General features: G+C 47.7%; 1 protein-coding gene across 6 annotated transcripts in view; it reads left to right on the top strand.

The window, feature by feature from the left end:
• MYO7A (myosin VIIA) overlaps positions 1–12,446 on the top strand; it is a 103,278-nt gene that overhangs the window by 63,308 nt on the left and 27,524 nt on the right. For all 6 annotated transcript variants that reach the window (XM_074534988.1, XM_074534987.1, XM_074534992.1 and 3 more), the window contains 10 exons: positions 2,259–2,396; positions 4,477–4,635; positions 4,986–5,078; positions 6,431–6,525; positions 7,634–7,718; positions 8,590–8,808; positions 8,962–9,069; positions 9,618–9,827; positions 10,378–10,581; positions 11,359–11,535. In XM_074534988.1, coding sequence (XP_074391089.1) covers positions 2,259–2,396; positions 4,477–4,635; positions 4,986–5,078; positions 6,431–6,525; positions 7,634–7,718; positions 8,590–8,808; positions 8,962–9,069; positions 9,618–9,827; positions 10,378–10,581; positions 11,359–11,535 — 1,488 coding nt within the window. The remainder of the gene's footprint in view (positions 1–2,258; positions 2,397–4,476; positions 4,636–4,985; positions 5,079–6,430; positions 6,526–7,633; positions 7,719–8,589; positions 8,809–8,961; positions 9,070–9,617; positions 9,828–10,377; positions 10,582–11,358; positions 11,536–12,446) is intronic.

Consider the following 12,446-nt stretch of genomic DNA (forward strand, 5'->3'; position numbering starts at 1 on the left):
AAAGTTCCCATGGGGCGGTGCCCACCATTGAGAGGGGTCTGTGCACAATTGTCAGGCCCTGAAATGTCATCCCTCAATGGGATGATGTGGTCTTGGCAGGGGGAGCCCAGACTGCTCTGACTATTTTGACAGGAAGATAAGCTGCTCTCTGGTCACTGTCCCTTCCTTCCAACCCCTCCCAGCAAAAAGCCCTCAGATGTAAGGATGGAGATGGCACCACTGCTTTTTGCCAGATCTGGATGCATGCAGGAAAGAAATGCAAGGCACCAGCAAGCTGGAGAGGCATTTCTTGCTGTCTGGGAGCAAACCACTCGTGCCTTCCCTTGTAGACCCTTGTACAAAGTTTTGCTCCCTTCCTAACACCATGGCTTAAAAATGATCTCTCCCAGCCAAGCCCAAACTGACTAAAATTTGGCTAACATGCAATTGTTTTGGACTGCCAGCCCTGCTCCTGCATCTGTTGCTGCTTCCAACCCCTGTGGCTATCCTTCCCCACCTCACAGAGGTGACCTTGTGTGCATAATTAGCAATGTGATGAGAAAACATTCATCAAAGCCTTTCAAACCAGGACTGAAACAGCCTTTTCCTTAGAAAATCTGCAACAAAATATGAGCATCAGACTCTCCAGTGCTCTGCAGGTAGCAGCTGTATCCATTAATTACCCCAGATTTGTTAACAGTTTGTCGTTCTGGGGAGGATTTTGCTGGGAGAGATCACTGGTAGCCCCCCATGCTGTTCTTGGCAAGCAGGCCAGGTTTTTGTGGTGTTTGCATGAACTGGGTTTTCTCTTGTTGGAATTCCATGACGACTTTGTGCTTGTCTTGATTGGGTTTGTCTCAACATCACATCCAACCTGAGCTGTGTAAACTCTCTGTTCGTGGCAAAGGGGTTGGACTAGAGGGAATGTGTAATCCCTTCTGATCCAAACTATTCTGTGATTCTATGGAATTCCTCAGTTTTGGGGGGTGGGAATGTTAAAGGTTATTGGCGATATGTGGTGAAGCGCATGTAAAAATTTTAGCAAAAGTAGAAATAAACACGGTAACAGAAATGTGCAGATAAACACTGCAAAACATGGCAGCAAGGCCAGTGCAGATGAGGATTTTGTGACTCCACACATGGCTTGACCACCTGCAAATAAGAGGATATTTGAAAGAAAAATGTGTTAAAAGCCTGCTGGAATTCTCCCTTTGGGAATTCTCTAGCCATCAGGTCATATCACAGGTCATGTTACATGCTCAGCCTGTCTTTAGTTAAGAGGGAGTTACCTCCTTGTGCCCAACTCTTCTTCCAGCCCTCCAGCGTTACCTGCTGCCTCACAAAGGCTCCCTGAGCACTAGATCCCACTAGACACACAGCACCGCTGTGACTGATGTGTAATGAGCTCAGGTAATAGAGTCTGGCACATGAAACGGGCTAGGGACTTGATTTGGAGGTGGTTTAACAAGGTTTTCCCAGAGCAGGGAGAAGGGACTATTAAGGGAAACATACACATTCTCATTTAGAAGCACTTGCCCCAAAATAGAGATTGGATTATTAATTTGACCAGGGAAGCTGAACCAAGAAAAATACTCCAAATCTTCCTGATCTCCCTAAATACTCACTTCATTTAGTCTAGTTAATATTCTTCTCCAAAAGCAACTCGAATCTGTGGTAGTACAGGCTGAGGAATCTCAGCAGAAGTTTCTGGAACTGTTGCAGAGTCACCCTGCAACAAGCATTCTCCTGGGTTATTTTTTACCCTAAATGAGTCTCTGGTTCTTGTTCCAGGGAGCAGGAGGAGCCCTGCCTGACACGAGGAACCATGACAGAGGATTTGGCATGCCCATGCTGCAATGCATGGGGACAGGGAAGCCCACACTGCTCCTGAGAGCATCCCCGGGCAGGTGCACTGCCCCAGGCTGTAATACAGAGAATTTTGATGGCCCAGAAGAGCCTGTTTGCCCCTATAGACAGATCTGCCTTGTGGCTCTGCACAGGGAAGATGGGTTTTCCACAGGGAGGTTCAAGCAGGAGAAATTAAACCACGGCACTTTTCCTGCCTGCATAGAGCCATATGGAGCAGGCTGCCAGAGCCCAGCCATTGCAATTTCACAGGCTCTGCCCTTCCCCTCTCCTGCCACAACTTTCAGCCACCTCTGGCCCCGCTCCCCCTCCAGCCCTGGCTGTTGCAGGAGGTTCCAGGGGACGTGGCCAGAGGGGAAAGCCAGTGTTATCCTTTCATTTCCTGAGTGCGCTGCTGCGCTGCGGTTTTGCAGGGAGCGGAGACGAGGAAGCGCTCTCCGACGCTCAGCAGCCAGTTCAAGCGCTCCCTGGAGCTGTTGATGAGGACTCTCAGCGTGTGCCAGCCCTTTTTTGTCCGCTGCATCAAGCCCAATGAGTACAAGAAGCCCATGGTAAGTCCTGCTTTTCTCTTTTGGTTGCTTTTTGTATGGGACTGCCCGTGGGGTCATTCTGCCCTGCAGTTACTGGCAAAACTCCTTTGGGCATCAGTGGAGTCAGGATTGAGCCTTGTGCTTGGAAAAGCAACCCAAAGCCTGCTGTGCAAGCAACAGAGTCACTAAAGGGTTGGAAAAATCAGGCACTTGCTTTGCAGTCCAACAGCACCCCAAAACTTTTTGCAGGGCATAAAGGCTGACCCTGCCTTGCTTCTCAAGGACAATCTCAAGGAATTCACCCTGCAGGCCCTTATCCTATAGGAAATTCCTCTCCATTTCCATAGGGGGTAGGCTCCTTCCTGCCAGAGACTTCAGCTGAGCCATGGGTTTAGTTCTGTGGCAGAGTTCAGTGCTTTCTCAAAATCATCTTCCCATGGGTGTTTTCCTAAAAATCTTTGCTCACAATGGATCTCCCTTATTTTAAATCCTGTTTGGTCATTCCCACTGCCTATTTTTTTTTTCTTCACCGATTACAAAAGCAGGGTTCTAAAAGCAGAGGAAAAAGGGCAAAATAGCAGAGAGGAAACATGAGAGGAGTTATCTTGCTCCAGTTCACAGTGATTTGCTTCAAAAGCAATGAACATTTTGGGGGCAAACTTTTGGGAGCAAATAAGAAGGAAGGAGAGGACTCTCAATCCCCCTGACCACAAACTGCTCAAGGAAGGGCTCTCCGAGTTTTGCAGCAGAAGGCAGGTGATAAGGTGGGTGCTGCACACCCTGATCCCACTCCCCACACCTTGCAGGATCAGACACTGGTGCTGTAAGCAATCACTGTTTCCTGCCCGCCAAACTTAATTGTGGTACTGCTTGGAAAGGAAGAACTTTATTTGCTAAATAATCTAGCCAGGGCTGGAGCTTCATCTAAAGTCCATGTCTGTTAGCAAAGCTCAGCTGAGTGCAAAAAAGCATAAAATCCTGAATTTCAGGGCTGTTATCTACAAGCAGTGTTTGTTTGAAACTTATTTTTGCTGTTCAGAGAACCTAATAGGATGTAGAGCAAAAGTTCTGGTGGGTGTCTCAGACCATTTTACTGTGCTCTTATCCTGGTTTTGGTGAGAGTAAAAACCAGTTAATGGAATATTTTGGGTAAATATTTAACAATATGTCTGATGTGTGATTATCATCTGAGCAGAGATTAGAACAAGACCTTCTTTTTGCACATAGGCAATGATGAGAAATAGGTGTACACCCTGAACTGATGTTAGCAAATCATTCTATGTGCCCTGATTATGAACTGTTTTTACACCTGGGTGTTTGGAATTCAGTCTGATACTTTGACTTCTGCATAGGAAGTCTGTATTTCATCAGGTCTTACAAGTACTAAGCCAGAAGTCTCTGTTCAAACTATTTGTCTACAAAACTTTCAGTGAGACAGGAGAACAGTTTGAAGTTTGAAGGAATCAGACAAAGAGAAATTAATCTCCCCGTGAAACAAATAAGTGGGTGAGCTAACACTAAACCAGAGACTGCAGTGTGACATGAAATGTGATTTCTTGCTAAATTTAATTTTGGCCTTGGCTTAATAATCCAAAGGAAAAGCAATCCCAGATAAAGGCACACAGAGCTGTGCGGGGTGACTGCAAAAGAGAACATTGTCTGAGAGATCATTTTCTGTCCCTGCCTTTGAAGGAAAACATACTGATAGTGATAGGAAATGGCATGGCGGAAGTGAAAGGTCAGTGGAAAGTCCTGGCTGTTTGTTACTTTATGTTATTCTAAAACTTTTACTTCATTCTGAAATGTGTTTTAGGGGGGGGAAAAAATTGTTTGTATCGAGGTGCTGTCTGAGGTTCTCTGGGTCCATATATCATACCATGCTGCTGCTTCTGAGTATTGTTCTGGTTAGTCCAAGAAAAAGGCGTGGGATGAACTAGATAACAAAGCCATGCAAAGAAAATCAAAAATGTCTCCAGCAGCCTGTGCCTCATCAGGCCCGTGTGGAGGACAGCATGGTTGCCCATAAGTGCAATAAACTAGTCCTGAAAGATTTGCACTCAGACCCCTGGTGATTTGATTTGGTGTCTGGTAACCCCCCCAGCTGTTTGACCGGGAGCTGTGCGTCCGTCAGCTGCGGTACTCAGGGATGATGGAGACTATCCGCATCCGCCGGGCGGGGTACCCCATCCGCTACACCTTCGTGGAGTTCGTGGACCGCTACCGGGTGCTCATGCCGGGGGTGAAGCCAGCCTACAAGCAGGTGAGAGTCCTCCTTCACAGGCAGTGAGTGCTCTCTGCTGGGCGGTCTCCAGAGATATTTATGGCGTGTGCCTCCTCTCCAAAATCAACTAACTATGCAACATATGATCCCCCAGTGTCACAGTGGTGCTCTGGGCTTTCCAAGTGAAGAAAAATGGTTACAGGGCTGGCAGGGACAGGTACCGTATTCAGGCTGTCTGTCTCACTCATCTTAAACAAAGTGACAGTAAAGCCATGAGAACCTCATTAGCAGAAAACTGCAGGATTTGGGACCAGAAAAGGTTTACACTGGGCCTGGGAGGAGCAGTGGATGAGTCTGGTCCTGGTGAATCCCAACTCCTTTTCTGTCAGGGTGACCTGCGTGGGACCTGCCAGCGCATTGCTGAAGCAGTGCTGGGGAAGCATGATGACTGGCAGATTGGCAAGACAAAGATATTTCTAAAGGTGGGTGGTTCTCCACATTCCCTCTTGGGATCCATCTTGGATCCTTGCCTCTGGAGGTGTCTCCTACCATTTCCTTTCCATCACAAGACGTACCCCTTTTCCATGGTCTCTGGGCTGGCATGTCAGTGGGTAGACCTTGGCTTAAGGCGGAACATTTGGGGCCAGTTTAGGAGCTGCAGGTAGGAGGAAGTGCTGACATGATGCCAGCTCTGATGCCTTCACAAATCCATACCAACACAAAAGTGGTCACATCCAGTGCACAGCCTTTTCCTTCCTGGGCTGAGTGGTTCAGCTTCCTCTCCTGCCTTCACCCAAAAGGCACAGCAGCAGGAGGATGCCCATGCAGAGCCCTGCAGAGAGAGGGACATGAGCACAACAGGCTCATTTTCCTTTCTGCACATCCTTCTGCAACCCAAGATGTGCCTACAGTCTCCTTTTCTGCATCAGTCCAACTGATACAGAACAGTCCAACACTGCAGGTCCCCTGCAGCCCCTTACACACTCATCTTTCCTTACAAACCCATTCTTGTGCTGTTCTGTGGACGTGAGGCTTCTCTTGAGCAAAAATCACAGTGATAAACCGTGATTGCTTACACCTAAATTCATCCCCAAATCCCACTGCCAGCACAAACACCCCCATCTCTTCCCAGAACTTGTTGGCACTAGTTGCTCTTTCCAGAGCCTGTTATCAAGATTTCACAGCTGTCAGGGCAGGAAACAGAGAAATTGGGAGGCCCTGAGGGGCCGCGGGAGGTCGAGCAGAGCAGGAAACATGTGGAACTGCCTCTGCTGCACGCAGTGTGGCATGGCTCAGCTTGCCATGCCCAGGCAAGAAAGCTGCGTCACACACAACATGGGAGGAATCAGAATAAACCTTGGATTGGTGTATCTGAAAGCCTCAGGGCGAAGGAAATTCAGTGTTTTGAGGAGCTTTTTTGTCCTTAGGTTAGGGAAGCATTGCAGTCTTGGCTGGAAGAAGTGATGGGACCCAGTTAGCCTGGAGTTTGTTTGCAAACCTCTCCAGTGCTCCTAGGAGCTGCTCCCATGGCTGAGAGCACTAGGAGGGAACTCTGCAGGGAGGGGCAGTGTAATTTGGCTGTTTTCAGACTGTGAAGTATTGCATTTGCAGCTTCTGGATGACCTGGTTCATTTGGGAATGAAGACTGTAAATTGCTATGGTTTATGTTAGGATTTCCCCAGTGAGCAGGTGGGGTAATACTTGGGGTGTGAAATGACCCCAGAGTTTATTTTGGACAGCTGTCCTGGGGAAGGGTCTTGTACCACCCACTCTGACCACATATCAGGCAGAGGAAGAGCCTGAGACATTGGTGTTTTGTTGCTTCCTCCCACAGGACCACCATGACATGCTGCTGGAGATTGAGAGAGACAAGGCCATCACGGACAAAGTCATCCTCATCCAGAAGGTGGTCCGTGGGTATAAAGACAGGTAGGTATGAACCCCATTGCCAAATGGGAGGTGGGCTATGTGGGATGCTTCATCCAACAAGTGGATCCTAGAGGCTGCATCACTTCTTTGGTGCTTAGATGACCAGAGGGGACCCCTGATGTGTTGAGACTCAGGTGCAGCAAGTACTAGAGGAAAACAGTAGAGGAAACAAGAGGATAACTGTGTTATCTGCCTCAAACCTGCACAGAATAGGATGTTCTGTCCCTGTTCAGTGCCATCTTCAGGGGATGTGGTGTTTGCTATGGCAGAGCAGCAGAGGGCTCTGAGCCACCTGAAGGCCATGCTGAGGCCATGATCTCCAGTCTGTGGAGATCCCCACAAGACTGCCGAGGGAACGCTGGGTCACCACTGCTACTAAAGTTGCTCTCCCCAAAGCCCAAGGGGTTCAGAACTATTCCCTTTGCAACCCAGTTTCGAGACATAGGAAGAGGACAGGTAGCTCATAGCACTATTGTGGATGAAGAGGGGGGAGCCACAGCGAAGGACAAGCTTCACCTATGAAGGAGGGACATTTCTTGGGGTTTTATGTTCTTTGATTGTTCAAGCCACAGCTGTGACTCAGGTTGTGCTTTGCAGAAAGGACATATGCTAAATAACTCATCAATCTTTCACACACTGATCATAGTGAGACGAGACCCCCCCAAGGCCTCCCAACACAATTGTCTCCATGTTGTCTGGAGGTAGGATCAGATCAGGCTGAGGACTGGAGGAGCAGATAGGGATAGCAGAGTGTTGTTGGTGAGGATCATTTGGATTCAATCCATTTTTAGGTGCTAGAATAAAATGGGAAGGGCACATAGGGAAGAGATTTTAGGTGTGAGAAGATGATGCTAGGCTGGGATTCCCATCATCTCCTGTTCTTCCTATTTCCATAATGTGGCATAATCTTCTGCAGAGACCTCTCAGAGAGAGTGCCCACAGATGTTTTTATGAAAGTAAGGAAAGCTGGGGAAGGAGACATTTTGAAGCCAAAAATATGGTGGTTATTCCACCTGAACCCTCAGATTCAAATCTTCAAGAAATAAGGCTCAGGAGATGATGATAACTTGTCAAACCACAGAGACAAATGATTGAAATGCTTTTGCAGGTCCAACTTCCTGAAAGTGAGAAATTCAGTCCTGATGATTCAGAGATACTGGCGTGGACATAACTGCAGGAAGAACTATGGTGCTGTAAGTACAGGGGTGCTTCCTCACACCTCTGCCTTCCTGCCTCTCTGACCTGGGACATACATAAGGGTTTCCTGGTTCAAAATGTCCCATTGAATGTCGGAAGTGGTGAGGTTGTCTTTTATCAGTTGGAGTGATGAATGGAAGTTTGCTCTTTTGCTTTGTCATCTCATTGAAGAGATCACATTCTAGGTGTCCTCTCCCCTGTGATTTATATGTCCATTGCACCAACTGGTCATTTGGGGTTTTATAAGTCTTCCCCTAGTTTCCAGATGACTGAAAATTCAAGAGCAGCTTCCTCTAAAAAATGTACTCCATCTCCATGTGGAACCATATTTGAGCTTCTCACCCTCCTAGTCCATAGTCCTGTTCTCTCCCTGTTCCAACTGGTTTTGACCCAACAGCAGGGTCTTTTGGAAAGTGTGTTAAGGTCTAAAGTATCTCAATATAACCTTTCAAGCTTTCAACTTGATAGAAATAGCCACTTTCAGGCTGGCTAGGATGCTGCCTCTTGACATCGAACAGCACCTTCACTGTCAGGCAGGGGTTTTGCAGATGCTGGACCTCCATAGGAGTAACCTTTATGGCTCATGGCTACCTTGGGATGGCCAGCCAGACATCCTGAGGCCTCTCAAAGGCTCAGTGGGGAACAAACTGTGTTTGTCCTTCCTGGGCTTTGAATCAATGCAGCAGCCAGACAGCTTCATTTCTTCACCCTCTTGGAGAACCTCCCTCCAGAAGGTGTGCTGTCGTGGGGACTGATTTCAGTGGCCCTTATTTACAGCCATGCAAGCAGGAGATTAGCAGTGGAAATCTGCTTAGGGTGGGTGAGCCCCGGGCTGGCGGGGCGGTCTCATCCTGCTCCCTCTTGCAGATGCGGATTGGCTTCCTGAGGCTGCAGGCCCTGTACCGATCCCGCAAGCTCCACAAGCAGTACCACATGGCTCGCCGGCGCATCATCGAGTTCCAGGCGCGGTGCCGGGGCTACCTGGTCCGCAGGGCTTTCCGGCACCGCCTCTGGGCCGTGCTCACCGTGCAGGCCTACGCCCGCGGCATGATCGCCCGAAGGCTCTACAAGCGCCTCCGGGGCGAGGTAAGTGCCATGGAGGAGGAACAGAGATGGGGAGAGGGGAGAAACACGTGCTTCTGTGTCGTGTGCTCTTGGGATGCAATTTTAAAGGGGAAAAAATAATTCCAAAAATAATTAGATGCCTATTCAGAAAGGCTCTTCTGTTTATTCCCACAGTATTATCGACGCCTGGAAGCAGAGAAACTTCGGCTGGCAGAAGAGGAACGACTTCGAAAGGAGATGAGTGCCAAGAAAGCCAAAGAAGAAGCAGAAAAGAAACACCAAGTACATGGGGACTGATCTCTTTGTGGGGTTCTGTCTGTTCTCCAGGAACTAGTTTTGCTTCTTTGAGACACAATGACAAAAATATCTAAGGGATTTCTGCCCTGCTTGAGTGATTTGTATTTAATTCACCAAAGTACTCTGTGCTCTATTAGTTTGAGTCTGCTCCAGAATTTCTGATTTGCTGCACAGGAATGCCAGAGATTATAGTTATTATTCACTTTTGCTATTGTATAAAGGGGGAACTGGGACACTGTGTGTGTGTGGACATGCAGGGCTGTTGTATAAAAGAAAAAAATTAGGTCAGTGAGAGTTGCTGTGCATGGGCCAACACCCCTAAACAGGCACTAAGGAATGGGGAAAATGCATTGCTTTGTCCTTCTGCAGTTGGGGAACTGAGACATGGACATGTCACTGATTTGCTCCAAGTCATGATACAGATAGAGTGCCCCAAGCACCAGGCAGCCTGCCTTCCTAATGCCGGGCCCTTTGGAATTTACTGCCAGCTCTTTGGAAGTAGCAGTTCGGTCATTGCACTTCTCCTTTTGCAGGTACGCCTGGCCCAGCTGGCACGGGAAGATGCAGAGAGAGAAGTAAAGGAGAAAGAGGAAGCACGTCGGAAGAAAGAGCTCTTAGAAAAAATGGAGAGAGCTCGCAATGAGCCAGTGAATGACTCAGAAATGGTGGACAAAATGTTTGGATTCCTGGGGACAACCTCCTCCCTTCCTGGCCAGGAGGGACAGGCGCCCAATGGCTTTGAGGTACTGGAGATGTACAGGAGCCTAGCTGTCACATGACAGGCATTAGCAAAACATTAATAGATCAAGAAAGAGTACAGTAATAAGAAAGTGGGTCTCTGAAGGCTTCCTTCAAGGTCAGGCTCTCCTGTGTGACCCCAGAGGGTATTGTGCTGTGGCTAGAGATGGACAGGCATCCTGGCATCTTTCCCTGGGACTACCAAATGGAGGAGAGTGCTGTCACTATAGGGTCACCAAGGACTTGTGGCCTTTGAGATCTTTCCTTTTAGGTTTATCACAGCTCATGGCATTTAGCTCTTAGACATCCTTTCCTCATGCTATGCATAGGGCATCTTGTTGTATCTTCTACTGCTCTGGGGATATTCCTGGGCACAGGCATGTCCTTCAAAGCTTGGGCTTTGCATGGGCTCTAGAGCTATGTTCCATGTTTTTCCTCCAGCTGACTTTTTGTTTTGGGATGGAAATCAGACTGGCAGAAAAGCCAGGCCTAAAGAGAAATGGTAGTTTGATATCCAAAGCCATGCTGAGTGTCTGACATTTCCTTCCACAACAGGATCTTGAGCAAGTCCAGAAGGAGCTGGAGGAAGAGGACCTGGATGCAGCATTGCCTCTCCCTGAGGAGGAGGAAGAAGACCTATCAGAATACAAATTTGCCAAGTTTGCTGCCACCTATTTCCAGGGCACAACAACACACACGTACATCCGCCGGCCCCTCAAGCAGCCTCTCTTGTACCACGAAGATGAAGGAGACCAGTTGGTGAGGCAGGAGATGAAAAACCTTGTGCAGGGCTGGGTGGGTTGGAGCAAACCTGGGGAACCCTCCAGCCAGATGGAGTTTCCCTTTTGGGAGACACTCATTTGCTACATATGTGTCCATGGCCACTGTCCCTCCAGTATGCTTTGAGTGCTGGTAAAACAGGGAATATCAGAGGGATGGAGCATTAGAGAGGAGGGTCCCTCTCTGTACCTTGGTGTTAAGACAATGAGGTGCTCAGGGCATGGGCAATGGAAATTGTTGCTTCAGCACAACTTGTAAAGATTCTAGGAAGTTGGAAAAGTTGCTTCTTACCCTGTCATAATCACCAGTGCGGAGCTAGAAGAGAAGAACTGTTTGTCCCACAGCAGCAGTACAAGAGCAGAAATGGATTGAACCTGCATGCCTATAATGCATATTACATTACCCATGAGCTTGCCTTCACTGTGGTTCTTCTTCCACTGTGGGTCAGGAGACGCCAGTCCCTGCCTCTTGGTAAGGTTGGCAAGCAGCAAACCCCTTGTGGGGTTCACAGACACATTGATGGTGACACAAACACAGAGCCGCACAGAATGTGTGGTCCCAGCCAGCAGCCTGCCCAACATTCAGAGAGGACGCGTGCTGCAAGCAGAACTGTTATGTGTGGCACAAGGAAGCATTTTATCTCCTGCAGATGTACAGAGAGACCACAGTGGGGATCCTGATGGATTCAGCATGGCTGGACCACCCCCTCCACTGCCCTGGTGTGAGCTAACAGGCTGTGACTTTCCTCTCAAATAGGCGGCACTTGCTGTATGGATCACAATCCTGCGTTTCATGGGAGACCTTCCTGAGCCGAAATACCACACAGCCATGAGTGATGGTGGTGAAAAGATACCAGTAATGACAAAAATCTATGAGACTCTTGGGAAGAAGACCTATAAGAAAGAGCTGCAGGCTCTGCAGGGAGAAGGAGAGGTAACTGTTGTGGCTGTAAAAGAGATGTTGTTATTATTAGGTTTTGGTGAAATGTGTTGGAAAGAAACAACTTGTGGGGTTTGCTGCAGGCAATCAGTTTGTTGATTTTATTTGCACTTATGCTATGAATTGCCTGTGATCCTGTCCCTTCCTCACAGGGAGAGCTGAATGTCCGCCAGCTGAATGTTCCCCAGTGAAGGAAGTGCCCTGATATCTCTCATGGGACTTTGATCTCTCTCCTCCACCCTGCAGGGCTAAAGTACAGGGGGGAATGCAATGTCCTATGTTTCTTACTTGGAGATTTCCTTTTGATCTGCCCTGAGTCAGAAGAGACTAAATTAAAAATGTGCCCTTAATCTTGGAGCAGGAAGTAATTACTTACCAGGAGATTAGGCTGTGGAAATAAATTTTTTTTAAAAAACTAAATCCCTATTGCATCCTGAGTGCCTTCTGGATGTCACTGGAGGACTTCATCTTAGTATCCTTCCCAGACAAAACATTATTCTGGAGAAATCAATGTCCACAGTGCTGATACATTTTCATCTTTGGCAATTGCTTTATTCAACAGGATGAGATATAATCCACTATTGGCATCTTCTGGAATGCCACTGTTCAATTTTCAAGAAGTTTTCTTGACAATCTCTGTAGTATTTGTAGAGGTAAATTAACAAATCTCTTGTTCTTAAAATGACGATACCATTCAGCACTTCCAGTGAATTACCTGATGAGAGTAGCCTTAGGATCATAATTCTGTAAAAATATATACCAGGAATCACCTTTCATTCCTTCTGCCCATAACTTCTTTCTTGTTTATTACAAAAAGTTGTATTTTGGCCAACTGAGATATCAGGTAGAACAGAAGAGAAGGAAATTTAAGCTGTCCTTTTTGACTGTGGTTAAATCATCTTGTC

Source organism: Zonotrichia albicollis, chromosome 2 (genome assembly GCF_047830755.1).
Source record: "Zonotrichia albicollis isolate bZonAlb1 chromosome 2, bZonAlb1.hap1, whole genome shotgun sequence".
NCBI lineage: Eukaryota > Metazoa > Chordata > Aves > Passeriformes > Passerellidae > Zonotrichia > Zonotrichia albicollis.